General features: G+C 43.1%; 1 protein-coding gene across 6 annotated transcripts in view; it reads left to right on the top strand.

The window, feature by feature from the left end:
• Positions 1–18,411, top strand: part of SEC24D (SEC24 homolog D, COPII coat complex component) — a 67,160-nt gene that overhangs the window by 34,059 nt on the left and 14,690 nt on the right. For 5 of the 6 annotated variants that reach the window (XM_069012551.1, XM_069012550.1, XM_069012554.1 and 2 more), the window contains exons 14-23: positions 1,749–1,865; positions 2,165–2,332; positions 2,803–2,899; positions 3,525–3,670; positions 5,532–5,670; positions 6,086–6,204; positions 6,878–7,057; positions 7,192–7,383; positions 7,870–7,959; positions 8,800–10,453. In XM_069012551.1, the coding sequence (XP_068868652.1) occupies positions 1,749–1,865; positions 2,165–2,332; positions 2,803–2,899; positions 3,525–3,670; positions 5,532–5,670; positions 6,086–6,204; positions 6,878–7,057; positions 7,192–7,383; positions 7,870–7,959; positions 8,800–8,940 (1,389 nt within the window). In that variant the 3' untranslated portion in view covers positions 8,941–10,453. Of the gene's footprint in view, positions 1–1,748; positions 1,866–2,164; positions 2,333–2,802; positions 2,900–3,524; positions 3,671–5,531; positions 5,671–6,085; positions 6,205–6,877; positions 7,058–7,191; positions 7,384–7,869; positions 7,960–8,799; positions 10,693–11,277; positions 13,148–18,411 lie in introns of those variants that run through there. The other variant, XR_011150415.1, reaches the window with a different exon arrangement.

The raw sequence follows: 18,411 nt of genomic DNA, 5'->3' as shown, positions 1-18,411 counted from the left end.
CTAACCTTCCATTATTCTAACAGTACCTCTGAACTGCTGTAGTCAAAATAAGAACTGACAAGCATAACATGAGGGAAACCAGTCCCTAGAGTATGTTCCATGTAAGAGGGATGTTTAGGAGAAGATGAGGAGCAAGAGTCAGTTTCTTGTTCAGCGTTTAAGAGAAATAAAGATGTGTTTAGTTACAACGGAACAAATCAATACTCTTGTGTTTGCACAGATACCCAGCCCTCACAAGTGTGAGGAAAGGGCAGGAAAGTCAGTATAATAATAATAGTAATGATAATATTGGACTTTGCTCTGGTTATTCTCTTGCTTCTGCAAAACTTCTTGTGCAAAACAGGATATTTATGACTATCTGTCTGTGACTGAATCAGGCCATGGCTGGAGGGTTTCCGTTTAGCTGACAGTTCTCCCAGCTTGGATATAGCTGGCAGGGAATCCACAGGCCAAGGTGCTGGCTAGTTGCTTTCTGTATGTCCAGGATATCCCCTGAAGTGCTGACATTCTCATGGAGCATTGTCAGTCAAATGCACCCCACCCTGGTTCACCACAAGATCTGTAGGGTCAGAATACAGCCAGTGGTGCTTTAAAATGGTTAATTTATCTGTGAGCTTTGTATGAGTAAAGCATGAACTTTGAGTACATAAATTTGTCGAAACAAAAATTAACATTTCTCAAATCTGTTTCTTATTCATTGATTTAATACCTGCTTGCTTCTTATTTATTCATACTGCCAGCAAGTATGTGTGCAAAGCACATCTGAATGCTTTTTCCTAATACTTGGCTTCTACAGAACAAATTTAAGGGCCGTAATCGTAAAGAAAACAGCTCTTAATTATGCTTTTTATTTAGCTCAGTATTTTTAAGTTAAAATTTGTAAGGATTTTCACTGTGAATTATTCATCTGCATATACCTTTGCTCAAGAAAACAGTTCTTGTCTAAAAAGAATAAATAGATTGTGTTAATAATATGTGTATTTTAGAAGTTTTATCAAACCAGTAGCAGTAATTCCTGCTGCCTATCAGGATAAACAGGTATTTGGGAAGTCTTTCATCCTTTAGCAGAAGGCTTCTTAAAAGGAACTGAATAAATTGGCATCTGTGATGAAAACTAACTGTTCTTGAAATATTAGGGGTGAAACTTCAGCTCTTTGAAAAGTCAGTGCTGTCTTCAGTTGTGTTTCTACCATAACAAAGGGATTTCTGGTTTCCCAGAATGCCCCAGCTTATTTTGAAAGGTGGAATGTCCTGTGAACATCACGATTTCTGATTTGTGTCTGCCGTCTTGGCAGTGTAGATTTCAATGTGCTACTACCACAGGGATGGAATTGTCACCCGTTTATAAAAATGTGTGGAACACCAGTGTGCCTGAACTGAGTTTTTCTGTTAAACTGCATTTCGTTTTAATTTGATCCAATTTGAGTGTTTGTATTTTGCTGCCTGTTGCATAGTGCTTGTATCCAATTGGAAAGTCTCCAAGAGAGGCACTCCTCCTTTTCCTCTGGAGGACGTGCTGTCACAATGCCTCGGCCGGCAAACCTGTGTGTTGGACTGATACTTACTGAGAGAAAAGCCCCTGCTTGTTTGGGGGCTTATTCCCTCAGGCTCTGAGCCTGGAAATGAATTCTTTACCTCCGAGGAGCTTGCAGAAAGCCTCCACTGTTCTCTGAGAGCCGCGCAGTGTGTGAGTGTGGGCTTGTTAACCTTGCAGTAATAAACGTGCCAATGTGGTGTCTTTGGAACAGGCTGCAGAATGTGCTGGGAGATTGTTCATCTTCCACTCTTCCCTGCCAACTGCGGAAGCACCGGGGAAGCTGAAAAACAGAGATGACAAAAAACTGCTCAATACAGATAAAGAGAAGGTATTTTCTGCTCTGAGCTAAGAGGGGACTGCTATTACCCTGCATTTCTCTAATAGGGCACTGATCTGTTTTCATTTACTTTCACACAGATGTGTTTGGTTATACAATGCCTCTGTAGTGGTGGGTTCTCCAAGAACATACTGAGGTGTTCCCTGCATCCATGGACAGGGGAAGCATGTTTTTGATGGTAGCCATGCCTCACTTCAAACTTCCACTTCATCCTTTTGTCTTCATCTGGTCCTTTGTGTTGTGACTAGTATCTAATTGTGATTGCACTTGTATTTTTTATTCCTGTGCAGACCCTCTTCCAGCCCCAGGGAAATTATGAGGCCTTAGCTAAGGATTGTGTGGCCAACGGCTGCTGTGTGAATTTGTTCCTCTTCCCAAATCAGTATGTGGATGTAGCCTCCATGGGCCTTGTCACAATGTACACTGGTGGAACACTGTACAAGTACAACAATTTCCAGGTAAGTGGTGTAGGTTTCTTGCCTTTGAGATAGTAATAGCTGGGGGGTGGTTGTTGTTCTTCATCTCATTTCATTCAGTGTGTGCTCGGACATTTAACTGAAAAGCAGAGTGAGTCTGGAAAACCTTGTTATCAATTCCAGGGGATAAAATTCAAACTTAGAAATGGCAGGTCAGGCTCAAGTTTGTATCTTGAAGTAATAATAAGCTGGTTGGCATCCTAAAATTTTGCTGAAAAGTTCAGGAATGTCCAGTTAATGTCCAGGCCTAGTGATGAGTGATGGACACTTGCATATGCCTGATTCTGATACCAACAGTCCACATTTGAAATCCTTTTTAAAGGACTCGGAGAGTTGTTAAATGTGAGCAGTTTTGCTGGGGGGAGATGGGGATCATGGGAGGGGGTGTTGGGTCACTGCTGTGCTGCTGCCCTTGGGTGTTGAACCTCTGAACTTCTGCTTTGTGTTCACAGCTTGATGCTGACAGCCCCCAGTTCTTAAGTGACCTCAGGAAGGACGTCCAAAAAAAGATGGGATTTGATGCAACAATGAGGGTTCGGACAAGTACAGGTAATAGGACCCATGGGAATGAATTTTAGATAATATAGTGCTGTGCAAATCACTTGTAAGATCAGGCTGGTTTAATTCCATTATATACCTCTTGAAAACTAATTGAATAGACTGATAAAATGCACAGCTGTGTGTATATATGTTGTTACTTATATACATATGTATATATATACACACACGTACTTCCTGTATATGCCTTCTTAGCAACTGATTTTCAAGTCTGGGGAGGGCTTCTGCTCACCCTGCACACAGCATGGACTGCAAGGAAGTTGTATAAAAAGGTGTTGCTGCTGGACACTGACCTGTGCCTTCATTTTCATACTCAAACGACATTCCTGTGTCTATCCAGCTTTTTTTATTCTTTCCTTCATTCTTAGCTCAATTGCAAGTGTTACAGAAAGAGACACACCCAAAGAGGCCAAGCCAGCAGTGCAGAAGCTCTGGGTGTCTGAGTCACAGCTTTTCCCTTTCTCCAGGTCTTACAAATGCTGTTAGTAAGGACAGTTCCTGGGACTCATGAGGCTGTAAAGTAAAGCCCTGAGGGAAAAGGGCTCCTGCTTCAGAAAGTTATGTCCATTTAATTTGCCATTTTTAAATTAAATGCTCTGTTTTAATCTGGCTGCAGGCTTCAGGGCTACAGACTTCTTTGGGGCAATTTACATGAACAACACCACAGATGTGGAGATGGCAGCGGTTGACTGTGACAAAGCAGTGACAGTGGAGTTCAAACACGATGATAAACTGAATGAAGATACCGGGGCCTTAATTCAGGTAAAAACCCCTAATTCATTTAATACCTTAAGATGGTGAGCAAGACCTTCTGCAGCCAGAGCAGAGAAGAAGTGATGGTGTAGGAGTGATGGGAACAAGGCACAACTTACACAGACTCTTGTGCCATAACACCATGTAGTGGTTTGGTCTAAAATACTCATTACTGTTTATCTTCTGTGAGATAAGAATTAGGAGAAATGCAAAGCAGGCACCAAACTTGAAAGAATATAAAGAAGTTTATTAACAGACCTAAAAGAAGGAAAAAAAAATTATACCACCTTCAGAACTCTCCTCCTCCCCCCACCTTCCTCCCTTCTCCCACTGACAATGTAAAAAGACAACCCTTAAGATGTTCAGTCTGTTTACCACTTCCATAATAACCTTGTTCAGTGCATTTAGAAAGAGAAGTCTCTTCTTGCTCGTGCTATGAAAACAGTATCACACCGAGACAGCCACCCACTTCCAAATATTGTTCAGTCCATTCAGGAAGAGGAGTCTCTCTGCTTGCGATGTGAGTCCCTTCCCCCGACTTGCAGCTTTTCCCGCAACTGCTTTTGAGGGTCCACTCTTGAAGTTTTTTGGGGTACAATTTTAAGGTTGAGCCATTCAGAAACAAAAAAACAGAGGCCCTTCTCCTTCCCTGGGAGCAAAGGGTCTTCCTCATCTTCATCGTTAGGACTACCTCTGGGAGCATCTCTAGGAACTGAGGTTTTCTCCTTTCCCGTTTGGAGCAAAAGTCCTCATCTGGTTCATCTGGTTCATCTCTCCCTGTCCAAACTTCTCATGAAATTACAGCTGCGTCAGCATCTACCTATCTCAGCGCAGGTGCTTTTGCTTACGAGTTGAACACTCCACCCCCCGTATCTTCATGAAATTACAACGGGATACTCTGATATATCATAGCTTCACAACAGAATTTCAGCTTTAAGCATCTCCTCTCTCTTCCCTCAGCTTTTCAGGTCTTCACAGCAATAAAAGGGTTAATCTCACCTCGGCCTTGCAGCTTTGCAGCTGGAATGTTGAATTTTTCTTATTGAAGTGGAGAGGGGGGAGAGCCAAGCCGCTCTGGCTGCCCACGGCAAGGCAGTGGGAGGGGTTCCATGGCTGGAACAGGTCCATCGACTCCAGGATGGCCGTGGCCCGGCCCAGCCTGGCCCAAGCAGGGCCTGGCCGGGCCCACTGGCCACCACATGGGGCCTGCAGCACCGGAAACAAGAGAGAGCTTGGGGGGGGGGGGGGGGTTGTCTGTTCTCAAGTGTGGATCACAGAGGTGGTCACAACTTTAAGTGGCTTAAAGAATTGTCCATATTCAAACTGGCCAGCTGATAGGTTCTATCAGGTCCCAGAGGAAACTGTAAGCACCCCTTAGCAAGGACATCCCTTCCGGGACTATGCTTGCTAACCTATGACACACCACTAGTAAAAAGTGTGTTCCCCTACCTCTGTGCTGCATGTTCTATTCAGTGGTACTCAGATGCTTTCTAAACATTCACTGACACTTCATCAGCTGTTCATTTTTTTCATTTCACTGTAAATGAATTTATTTGGAGTAAGAAATCCATTGCTACTTATATGGCAATTGTTATTGCTGTGGCTTTCCTTGTAATCTCTCTATTCAAGAGCAGTTGTCTGTTGCTGAACCTCTCTCCCAACTCCACAGACTGTAGGACTTTTTATAAAATTAGTATGAAGAATTTACTTTGTAATGTCTGATAGACGTCCCAAAGAACCAGAGACATGTGTGCTGGTGCCACAGCTGCCAGCAGCGCTGCCAGGCTGCACTGGCTGCAGAAGGCATCATCTGCCTTTTGTGCACAGAGGGGGGTGGCTCCAGTGGTGACATTTTGTGCCTCTGTTGCAGTGTGCTGTTCTGTACACATCGATGAGCGGGCAGAGGCGAATCCGCATACACAACATAGGTTTGAATTGCAGCTCCCAGTTAGCTGATGTCTACAGGACTTGTGAGACTGATGCACTTATCAACTTCTTTGCCAAGTCAGGTACAGTTGCAACAGACCAGTTTTGTTTCCTTTTTTACTTTGGCATGGATCAAGGGGAAGGAAAGGGGGCTGAAGTGATTATCTAGTGGGAAATAATTTTTTATGACTTGCTGTTCCACACCTGAGCAATTCCTGAAGTATTATGAAATTGAAAAGACAAATAATTACTGATTTTAGACAAAGTGCCATAGAAGTAATACTTGTGTGTAGGTAATGCACAGAACTGGGCAGGCACAGTAAGTGGCAATGGATATCCTCCCACAGTGCTGGGGGTTTGGTGGGGTTTTTGGCTGTCTGTAGAAGAGACTAAAAAGCAGCCCCAGTCCTCAGGTCTGTAAAATCAGAAACGAGCAGCAGACAAAGATACTTTGAGGGAGTGTCCTTTTTAATACACACTTTTATTCTGTGTTTGTAGCTTTTAAAGCCATTCTGAGCCAGCCCCTGAAGACAGTCAGGGACATCCTGATGAACCAGACCGCTCACATGCTGGCCTGCTACAAGAAGAACTGTGCCAGCCCAGCAGCTGTCAGCCAGGTAAAACCCACACCCAGTCCTACCCACCCAGGCTTTGCCACATGTGGACAACCACCCTGCAACATCAGCAGAGCCAGGAAGGAAAATTTCAGGACAGACTTGTCCTTTTCTTTCAAATACAATTAATGACAGGTGGGAATTCAGTGGTGGCACTTAGAGCACAGCACACAGAAACTGTTGTTCTGGAACAAAGGCAACGCCATTGATGAAACTGATGCCTATATTCACACAAAGGGGCTCAGACAGCCTTTTTCTTCCTGCTGGAATTACACACTAACTCACAAAGCTTTCATTTTTAATTGTTACATTGTTAAAGATGGTTGTAGTATTCTACAAAATTTTGACAAAGCAGAGTGACTGATTTATTTCCATTTGATTTATTCAGTCACATCTTAGTGATTCAACTCAAAAGACAGACTCAGGCTTTTCCATCCCAGCAGTGCTGCCAGTAACCACAAACCTGGGCAGTGAATTGTTCATTGTTGGTGAGGCCCAAATATATCAAACAAAACCAGAGCCACTTACTGTGGACCACTGTTCCTCTCCTTAATTCTTCAGAAAATGCCTCAAAAATTAACAGGGTAACAGGGAGATGGCAGCAGCCAAAACAGCAACTAAGCTTATAGAGCAAATAATTTCTGTTGAATTCTTATTAAATGTGTTGTTTTCTCAGCTGATCCTGCCAGACACAATGAAGGTGCTGCCTGTGTACATGAACTGCCTGTTGAAGAGCTGTGTGCTGGTCGGCAGGCCCGAAATCCCAACCGACGAGAGGGCTTTCCACCGCCAGCTGGTCATGGCCATGGGGGTGGCTGACACACAGCTCTTCTTCTACCCCCTGCTGCTGCCACTTGTGAGTCAGTGGTGGATTTTTTCACTTGAACTTCTAACCCCTCTTACCTGGAAAGGAACCACTAAGATGTACCAAGCTGTTCAGTAGTAACTTTTCAAGTCAGTTCTACAGCTCTTGTGTCTTTTGCCCCACAGCACAGCCTGGATCTGAAGAGTGACGCTGTCCCAGCTGCCGTCCGCTGCTCCGAGGAGCGTCTGTCTGAGGGAGGGGCCTTCCTGCTGGCCAACGGGCTGAGCATGTTCTTGTGGCTGGGAGCCAGCGTGTCCCCAGAGCTCATCCAAGGGCTTTTCAACGTGCCGTCCTTCGCACACATCAGCACCGCGGCCGTGAGTAGATGCGGACTTAACAGTTGAGGATTTAGCAAGACCAGATGCTAATCAGAGAAACAAGTGAGGTCTTTTTTCATCCTTCAGCCTTAAAAGCAGGAATGGGTGACCAGCAGAAGGTGTTTAGACACCAGAAGTGCTTTAAGTTACATAAAACTTAACACTTTGACACTGAGCACTAAGAGGACAGCAGCTTTCACAACTTTTTTAATCTTCTTAAACTTTGATTGTTGCAGATATTAAAGTCCTTTGAACTGTGTATTGATAAAATTATAACAAACACTTTGCAATTGTTAAGTTTCTCCTGATGATGCATTTTCATATAGTGATTATTTTAAACTGAAAAATGAGTCCTCAAATGAGACCTTTTAGTGAAGGAGATGAGGTTTCTTGGTTTAATATGAAATCCACAGTACCTTATAACTATCAGCAGCTAGTCTTGGTTAGATGTGACTGCACTATAACAACCTGCTTTCGTTCTCACAGACATCCCTCCCTGACCTGAACAATCCATTTTCTAAGAAACTGAAGCATATCCTGGAGCAAATCCAGAGCCAGAAGCCCCACACTATGAAGGTAACTGCTTTCTGCCTCAACTCATTCCTTGTACTTGTTCAAAGGAACACTCCAGGCTTTGCCAAAACTTACCAGTGGCTGTAAAAGGTTTTTTAGATATCAGGAGTGTGGATGCTAAAAGGCAGGAGCAGAGAAATTTTCCAGCTCTGTAGCATTTGTGAAGTCTTTCCTTTGTCATGCTTTAGCTGAGAAACAGAGAAATCCAGCTTCTCACAGCTTCTCTGCGAATGTTTTTGTTCTCATGCATATTGCATGGACAACAGTTTGAGAGAATGTAAACCATTTCTGCACCTGCCAGTTGTTGTGAGAACAGTGGAATTGTTTTCATTCTTGTGAGAATAATATTTGGAAATGGCTGTCTTACTGCTCAGCCTATCACCTTCAGAGGTGGTGAGTGAATAAACCAGTCATGTAATTTCTTTATTGCAAACCACACTATCAAAGACGAGTTATTCATTAAATGGGGTCTTAGCTCTTGCTTTGGCCATATCATCTGACCTACCTATGTCGTGATTTTGCTGTTCTCTGGGGATAACAGCTACACAGGAGTCTTCCTGCACATGGGTGAGTTCCAGTATGATTTGTGGGCACAGACATCTCAAATCTGCTTAATTCCCAATCAAAACGGATTTTGAAAGGTAGTCAAGTTTAAAAGGTAACCATTTTATTCTGCAGTCCTCAATTCACGTTAGTCTCTCCAGCTTCTGCACTGTTGAGATTTATTAGTTTTGGGGGTTTTCCCCACCTCGAGAGCATCCACTAAGAGATGTAGGAAAACTGTGCTGCCATCTAGTCTGGCTGCATCCTAAAACTATCTGTCTGTACCTGTTGTCTTTGCAGCTGATGATAGTGAAGCAACGGGAGCAGCCAGAGATGCTTTTCCGCCAGTTCCTAGTAGAAGACAAGAGTATTTATGGAGGAGCCTCATACGTGGATTTCCTCGTGTGCATTCACAAGGAGATCAGCCAGCTGCTCAGTTAAGGCAACTCAAGTAAAATGTTCAGTTCCTTTTTGCCTTCGCAGGAGGGACAGTTTTTGGTGCCTGAAGGCTGGCCCACAGCTCCACCAGACCCAGGCCTTCTGCTGTGCTTTACTGACCCTTTTCTGTGCTCTTTTTGTACAGTTTCATTTGATCCCATCTTAAGCTGTAGAATAGGAAGTTCTACACTCAGGTATTAATCTTCTGGGAGTCCTGACTCTTTCTCTACATGAATTGCTAGATTTCAGACTGCCAATGCTTAAGAGCATATATGGTATACATTTCTTAAAAGACAATTTAGAAAACTCTCAATTATTCCTTTTGCTAGTCATAAGTTGTAGCAGAGCTGGGAAAGATGATCAGAATCTGTACAGAGGAGGAAAAAAGACAAAACACTTCTTTTTCTAAGTGAGGACATAAAGTTGAATCAGATTGGCAGTAAACACGTAGTTCAGTTTGAAGGATTTCAAAGTCCTTCCTGTGAAGCAAATCTCTGTAAAGTAAGTCCTTTTTTTTCTGGAAGGGACAATTGTTAACTTTCTATGGAAGCAGAGCTCTAGGGACCCTTCCACAGCCAGGGTTATCCAGGAGACAGAAATGCCTCAGTTTTATAACTGGACTTGAGTAAGCGTAAAAACAGCAGGTATCACAGGAAGAACAGTAATCAAACAATCCTTTTGCCATCTTTGGCAGATTATGGTACAATTCTGTCCTCGTGGGGGCAGCAATTAGTTTAGCATACTATTTAATTACATTTTCAAAATGGCACAGGTTAGGCTTTATTTAGTACATTTGCTAACTGGAATATTCCCAACACAACTCAGAAAAATCTGTCCCTCAAAATTTCAGTGGCAGATCAACTGTGAGACAGTTGACCCATTAACCAAAGGTTATTTGTGGTGCTATAAAGCCTCTTGCTTAATACCAGTTCTGTTACATTGACCTCCTCTCCCATGACTGATGTAATCAATGGTAACTGCTTTTAAAAACAAGCCTTTGCTAATACCAATATTGAAGGTAGAATTTAGAAAGCCAGAGCCTTTGGAACAGCTGTTTACCTCAGATACATCATCAGTCTCTGTCTCTTTACGACCAATGCCTCTGAACGTGAGGTTTGAACTTTGCCAAACTTGAAAAGCTATTATTAAAAAAAATAGTGTTTCAAAGAAAGCAAAAAACACTCAAAAGTAAGGTTAAGCCTCAGTAAAGAAAAAAGTGCCTTTAAACATTTTAGTGTTGCTACTTAGTATTAATTATTTAATAACCACAATAAGCAGTCAAAATGCATAATTTTTTGGTTCGACAGCCTATCTATACAGTCCTTTTCCTGTCATTGTCCAAGAGCTCTTGAAATAAGTGGCTGTATTACAAAAGGGTCCTTGGCCTGAACTCAGCTGCCAAGACAAGCACTTTTGAGCTGTAGACATTACCCTGTAAAAAGTATTTGTTGCCATTTCATTTGTAAAATGACACCAGCAACATTTGTGTAAAGAAATAAGCAATTATTAAATATAATCTGTGTGTGTGTTTATTCTTTCATACATCTCAAGTTCTCCAAGGTTTCATGGCCATGCATCCAGCAGTGAGTACACTCTAGGTCACCTTCTCGTACTGTGACTCAAGACAGGCAGCTTACATGGCCTCAGCATTTTCAGTGTGTTTCTGCTGTTGTCATCGCCCATGGCTATGGTGAGAAGATACGATCCAAGTGGAGCAAAGTGTCCCAAAGAGGGGCAGTTCAGAACCAAGCTCAGGTAAGCCAAAGCTGTTTGTGGCAGAGCTCCTGCAGCAGAGCTCTGGTCTGCCATGGGCAGTTGGTTACCTACAGTAAGGCATCACGGTGGAGAAAACAGCACATGTTGACAGCAGTCATGACAGTGACTGGTATCACACAGACATACTACACATGCAGTGCTTGGCTTCACCATAAACTGCAGCACTGTAGTATTTAACTGAGATTTACAGTAATTAGACCTTTTTTTCTCCTTTTTCATTGCTGCAGTAATTGTGTTCAAAATTACTTTCTGTTTCACAGAACTTGCCCACTGCTTTCTTTTAAGCCCATGAGAATGACCCTGTTATGAAAAGGATTAGTGCAGCTCTCTTCCACATTAAGGTGACATTCAGCCCATTACACAATTGCCATTTCTGTTAAAGTAATAAAGTTGCCACCAACTTAAGCAATTCTGCAAGGAGAAAACACCTTTTCTACTATATACAGAAACAGTGGCTTCATTTATCTGTCACTTTCACATTACTCAATGTATCTTTATAAAGCCACAAGGCTTAGAGATGTTTTCAATGCAATGGGCTTGAAATGTTTATGTATCCTTTTCTAGAGTGTACTCTGGATATTAAAAGCTATAGCAGGGCATAGAAAACCAGCTGAATATTCTAAAATGAATTCTGTGACTTAATGCCAGTTAAATTCCATGACCATCTCAAAACTGCTCATTAGTTTGGAGCCTGAATTCCACTCCCCTGAGCAAAGCATTCAGCGCCTATGAACACGCACAGCGAGCTGATGCGGGGGAAGAACCTCAACCCCCGGAGAGCGTTGACTGCCAACCTGCACAGCACAGCCAGCTTCCTGTAACCAACACTGTCAGAGAGTGGAGGACACAATTCTCCAGCTGATGGCTGATTTACAATGATCTACAGCTGACTGGGGTCTTAAATTCCCTCTGAAGCCAAATGCTGAGGCATGCTGAGTACCTAGGCAGTGCAGGTGTTGAATCCTTCACTGAATTCACAGGGTGCAAGATAGTCCAAGTACTCTAAGCCTCCTCCAGAATGGAAAGGCACAACAAGATCTAGACAGGCACCCCAACCGAGACTGGAGGCATTGTGCATTTAATAAAAGTGGAAAGGAAGAAACTCATCAGGCTCTTTATCTTCCAGGAGAGCATGCTCAAGTGAAATCTTCATTTACTTGTGGTAAGTGAACACTCATCAGCTCAGTGATTCGGAGCCTTATCCTCCTGCTCCTGTGCAAGTGTTATAAGTGAGAATTCAACTGACAACCAGTAATGCAATTAAAAGCTTTTCATCTCTAGTCACCATTTCTATATGGTCCAAATCCCAGTGACTAAGAAAATGACCTGATGTTTTTACTGTACACGGGAGTGTGTGGTCAGTTGCTTGTTAATGACATGCACATCACACTTTGCTGGCAAAAGTTGCCCATCCAGACAGCTCTAACCGAACCTGAACTCTTTTCATGGGCGTAAAAAGAGCTGGTTCTGCTGTTTGATGGCCTGGGTGGCTCTGAGGCCCGATGAGCTTTGCTGAGGGCAGTAGGTGGAGAGGTGGACCTGTGACCCTGCTCATATTCTTACATTTTCCACCTAAAGCTTGGTAGTCTCAATGGAAGAATTTTCCAAACAAGCATCATATTTCAGTGCTGGCTGCTGAAAGCTTGGATTCTGAGGTGGTGGGAGCTGGTGTGGCTGGAAAGAACTGAAACCCGCAGGCCGGGTCAGAGCCGCCTCAGCCTGGAAGGAAATGGAGCCCCCAGGCCGGCTCAGAGCCGCCTCAGCCTCGAGGGCAAAAGCGCCTCCTGGTGTCCGTAGGAAAATGGGATCGACTTGTGGGAGCCGCGGTCCCTGGCAGCTCTGCTCCCCGGCTGCCTTCCAGGAAAACCTAATTCCTACGGATTTGGGGAATCCCGGGATTCCGTGAAAACCCTGGCTGCTGTTTCAGTTGCAAGTGAGCCCGTCTGGCCCTGCCTCAGGATTGCCGCCATTACCACAGCCTCATCAGCTGTGGTAAAATGTTACAGTCCCGGCTCCAGAGTGGAAATTTCCTCGTGAAGTGTGGAGAAAAAAAATTTACAACTGAGTTTATAGCTCGAAAAGTGGTAAAACTGCCCTTGGAGAAGTCCTTAAATGTGAATTGACTCAACGAGTTCTGCTTGAATCATCAGCAAGTTTTACACACGCACAATGTGTGTGTGAGGGGGAAGGCAGGAGCCCCGGCTGGGGACTGTTCCTGCAATCACACTGACTTTGTAGTTTTTGTTATTTTGTATTATTTGTATTTGTCACTGAAACGTGGCTGGAAGCTGATAAAAATGCTTTGGCTAGACACAAGGGGTGAAGGTGCAAAGGACCAATAATATCCCACGCAGACTCTTTGGATGTGTCCCACACCAGCATTCCTCATCCACTGCCTCTGTCTCTTCCACTGAAGCTGTGACAGCATGAGCAGGTATGTGCTACATTTTTAAAAGATATTTTCTTTTTAGAGCTTTTAGAGTTTATATGAAAGTGTTCCATTATTATGAGTGTCTCCCACTCAGTATGGGAGGGTTTGAGGGGGGCTGAAGCTGATGGTAACTTACAGCCATCAGATCCTCTCAGCAACTATTCCTCTAAGTGTTTTTCTAATTCATGAAATGTGAACTTCATGTCCTTGGTAGCTAGAAAATGTCTCAGGCTTTAATTGCCAAATTGTCTCCCAGCCCTAAATCTCCAACAAGCAGCCAGTGTAAACTACAGTGTAAAAGAGCCCAACTAAGAAATAACATTTTCCTTTTGAAAATATCGAGATTTTTTTTTCCCCCCTGGAATTGATGTTAATCTTTATACCAATTGTTTCCAGATAATATTTATATTTTGAGAAGGGAAGATTTAAAATTAAGCCTTATTTTGTAAATTCTTGCTCAGCCCTTAATGTGTCACTATTTTGCACACAGTGGTCCCTTGCTGAGAGCAGTGGTTATGAGCCACCATCTCTCATGGCAAGGCTGAGAATCACAGGATGGAAAAATATGTAATTCACTTATGAAAATGATTAGGTATAGTTCTGAGAACATGATAAGAAGGTAGAAAAAAGGAGAAATCATTTTCCTCTAAAGAAATCAGACTTACAGAGTGAAATCTTAGCCTTTGGGTTAATGTTATATACAGTGGTACCAGCAAATAGTTGTTAAAAAGAGGTGAACACAGGTAAGTAGCTTTATTTAAAACAAACTGGAAAGCTGTCAAAGAATCCAAGTATCAAGGAGGACTTTGAAAAGGAGGAAGGCACCTAATTTGTGACTCTGCACATCTTTCACATGAGAAATCCAGTGTTTTCATGTCCTCAGGAACACCTTTGTGTGCTTTTCAATACAGTTGAAAGGAAAATAACCAACAAAAATATTCTTTTTTTTTTTTTGCTACTGCATTTCTTGATTTTGTGTTATATATCTTTATAAAGGAGCTGTTTAGAGGTATTCAGCTAAGCTATGTTCTGTTTGTCTGCAAAACTCTAAAACATGTGAAGTAGCAGAGGTGAGATTTCTGAGTTACAGAACTCCAGTTTCACTTGTTGATAGAGAGAACTTTGTGGCATTTTCTTAAAATGAAGGAAAAGGAAGAATTAGGGATGTAGTTGTGGATCCTGTTAACAGAGCCATGGGATACAGCCAGATTTAGAACTGTCTGTGGGTACAGGAACCAGGAGCCCCCAGTGTCCTGAGCTCTGGCATGCCTCAGAACCTGGGCTGGCAGTGAGCTATGAGAGAAAAGAGAGATAAAAAGATGAGGGGGAGGGAGGAGTTCCTAAGTGGCTTTGTAAGGTGGTTCCCGGGCCCCTGGAGGAGGTGGGAAGGTGTTTCTAAAGCTGAGGAAGGATGGAGAGCCCTGGGCAGATGCACTGAGCTGGCACAGCAGAGGAAGGGAAGAATATTCCTGGTTATTATGGAAATGCATTTATGGGCTCTGCCCTGTCACACACGTGTAAGGGCTGCTGCTTCCAACCACCCCAGCCATGCTTTTCCATTCTGATTAACCCAGGCCTTAAGCCAGCTGAGGGCGCCTTGGAAAGCTCCCTGGAGTTGCTCTGGGACAAAGCAGATCACAAACTGTTCCTCAGTTCCGACCCTCCCGCTGCGCCCCGTGTGTCCGGGGGCAGCAGGAGGGAGCTCCGTGAGCCTCTCCCACTGTCGCTCCGAGCGAGTTTGTCACCTGTGACTGGCAGTGCTGCCACTGTGTCCTGCAGTTCTGTACCTGCTCGTGTTCTGAGGCCTGGAGAGGAAAGGGAGGTGCAGGAGAGAGCCAGCTGGCGAGGGCTGATGGTCACCAGACACCGATGGTCACTGTGCCTCTCTCTGGAGTGTAAAGCTGGGAGAGCTCAGTCACACTGCTGGCAGGTTGCCATTTGTGTCAAAGGTTTCCTGCTGCTCCACACCTCATCTTCAGCTGTTCCCCACCCCTTCCCTGGAGTCAGCCTCTCAGATCTGTCAGTGGAACTGCATTTGGAGTCTCTCTGCAGGCCAGTTGTGCTGAACCGAGCTGTGTTGGATAACCCCCATTATTAAAGTGTTTTAGCTGCTGGAGTGATTTAACCAGAACTGGGTTGGAAGCAGTTACACAGACATTGTTTGTTCTCAGTCCACATCCTTTTTGTCTTTGTTTGTTGAGGCACAGATTGGGGCAACCTCTCCCCTCCTAACTGAGACAGGAGCTGTGGAAGGTGAGATGGCACTGAACATGGGAAGGAAATAAAGTGCTTCTGTCACATGGGAGACTTTCATACAGGCTGGAAGATAAATATAAAACAAAACCTAATTAAGTAGGTGCAGGCACTTGGAAGCATATCAGCATTTTCATGTTTACTTAGATTCATGCCTAATTAATTTAGTTGCTGTAAATTTCTCTCAAGGGAATAAATTATTGAAAGAAATCCCTTTCCAAATACTGTATTTAGTGAGGTAAAGCAGCAGATTAAAAAAAAAAAAAAAGGTACATTCTCATGTGAAGGACCATCCCAATTTTTTCCAGCAGGAAAATGGTTTTGTGACAGAAAAAAAAAAGGGAACAGAACTCCAAGAAAAAGAGGCTGCTTCTGACATTTAAAACCAGTATTTAAGTGAGGATGTGGCAGGGCATTGGCTTGCCTTTGAAGGTGGCACAGTAAACTTTGTGTTTCTGCTTCTCTCCTCCCAAAGAGAAGCATTGGAGTTAGACCTTGGCATGTGCTCAGTAAATGTCCTTTTCCACAGCATGTGGAATTGAGAAAGAGAAGGGTTCCCGAGTGCAACTCAGACCTGGGCTGAGAATTGAGTGGAGTGCTGTGCAGGCTTTAAACTGTGTCCTTGCTGGTGGAAGTTTGGTTTGCTGGGACAGGTGAAATTTTCACCTGATCAGGCTCCATGAGATATGCTGGAACTGTCATCTCTTATCACTGAAAAATCAACAATTGTATTTAGCAAAAAATGTCCAAAGGCTCTAGTGCCACCCATTTCAGAAACTGTGGTAATTCCAAAAACCTGCTTCTTGCAGCAGGGAATGATCTGTGTAATCAGTAAGAATGCTGTTGTATGCATCAGAGTGTGGGGCTGTGAAGAGGTAGGGTTTGTAAAGAGAGATAATAACTTTTATTAGAGTAGAATACATAGCTGGGAAAAGCACAATCCTATTTGGATCACTAATACATTTCCAGTCTGAAAAAGAAATAGCAAGCTTTAATATGAAGGTAGTACTTAAATAGTTTAATTCCACAGCAGGAGAGATGAAAGGAACTCACATTTTTCCTTTCTGGTAAAACTATTGTAAAATCTTGGTATGTTTATTTTTGTTTGTGCTAGTTTTTAAAAAAGCATTTTTAATATATATCTTGTTTAATATTCTATGAAACTTTAACAAAAAGGTGCATATAACTGTCCTTGATCAGCAAAGGTCAAGGTTGATAAATTTTAATTCATTATAAGGGAATTCAGTGATGTCCTTCAGTATTTCAGCTAATGGCATTACGTGCCTGGATTCCTCAGTGTCCTCTCAGAATTTCTCCCCTGCAGCTTAAATACTGAGCACTGTACATAAAGTTGTCCCTAATTAAAAACCATCATTGTGGATACCTGCTGTTCTGGGAAAGAAAAAACTTCCACTGTAGAAAACCCAAGTAGCCCAATTCTACAGAGTACAGTTCCTCAAAACCTGTTGTCCTGTGCAACATCAGATCACAGGCTTGTTCTGCGTGATGAATGTGACAAAACCCTGGTTACAGGTATTAATTCTAAAGAAATGAACATGGAAACAACTTACTTTTGGTGATTCCGTTTATTAGCACACACTTCTCTGTGCAGCCAAGCCTAAAATAAAGCTGTTGTGGAGCTTTCATCCATCACTTAGTGAGGGTTCTTTGAACGGCCATTCGGCTCAGCAGTGTTCCCAAAATGCCTCAATTCCAATCTCACTTTGTATTTCCATTCACAAGGCTTCACCCTCCCTTCCCCTGCCATGTATTCTCTGGAGATCCTAAGCAATCTACAGAAATTCCATTTTATTGCCCAGGCAATGGTGTTATTTGAAGCTTCAGATTGTTTAGGTGCATCCCAAATAAAACACTTAGCAAGTGCTGGAACTCTGAAATTGTAGCGAGATGAAAGGCAGGGCCCTTGCTGCTGCTGTTCCAGACTAAAGCTGAAATTCTGATGGATTTTGGCTTTCCTGACACTTCTCTGGCTTTAGATTGCTACGAGCAGCCCAAATTTAAACACAGTTCCACGTTAGAGAGACATGCAGGCTCTCTGCTCAAAGAAAGGATGTGGTTAAATACCTGTTCACACCCACCCACACACCTTTATGGCAAATGCAAGGAAAAGACTTCCCCTTGACAGCCCTTACAAGTATGGCAGCAAGTGGGGAACCTGGATGTTGGTGTGACAGCTGGGCCAGGCTTTTTTAATCAGCTGGGACAGCTCAGAACTGTCTTATTGACAGGGGTCTTTTCCTATTTCTGTGTGTGTGTTTTAACCAAGTCATGAGCAATGTCATGTACACTTGAGTGCACTTAACTCCCACTTGTTTGTTTTCAGGAATCTGGTTTTAAGATTTCTGGGCAGAGAAGGTCACTGGGAATCATTAGTTCCTGCTGCCGGTCAGGGTTTTGTGCTGCAAATTTGTAACGTCTTTGTGGATAGCACATACAAGGAACTGGGAATGGAGATGCTGTTTTAACTGATTATTGAGCTCCTGTGCAGCGACACAGTTATTTGTGAATAATTTGAGATACTTTCATTTCTGAACTGTGTTTGCTCAGTGTTTAAGCAAAATAAATGCCATCCCACCAAAAGCTGCTTGGGTCCAGAAAGCAAATCAAGACAGATGATTTGATTCCTGGGAAAGCACAGAACAGCTGGGGCTGGCTTTACTGCACTCAGTAACAGATCCCCTGCTGCCTGAAGGGAATGACAGGAAAATTCCATATGAAATGATATCAGTGTTAGAGTATTTTAGAAAATATATTTATTGTGAAAGGAAATAAGCATGTAAGTAGGTTGAAGTTATTTAAGTTTAGGTAACTTATTTTTCAGGTACTCAAATATTGGGAAGCACTGGCAGGATGACAAGGAAGTGTGTTTTTCAATTCAGAAAAGTGCAGTAAACCAAATTCAAAGAGTATTATGTCTTTAAAAAACATGGCAGTGACCTGTTCTCAGGTAGTTCATGATGGTTAATCCAGGATGAATTGTGGTTTTAAGCCAC

This window comes from Aphelocoma coerulescens, chromosome 4 (genome assembly GCF_041296385.1).
Source record: "Aphelocoma coerulescens isolate FSJ_1873_10779 chromosome 4, UR_Acoe_1.0, whole genome shotgun sequence".
Taxonomy (NCBI): domain Eukaryota; kingdom Metazoa; phylum Chordata; class Aves; order Passeriformes; family Corvidae; genus Aphelocoma; species Aphelocoma coerulescens.
Note: the sequence above shows the minus strand (reverse complement) of the source record. Positions and strands in the feature narration are given on the sequence as shown.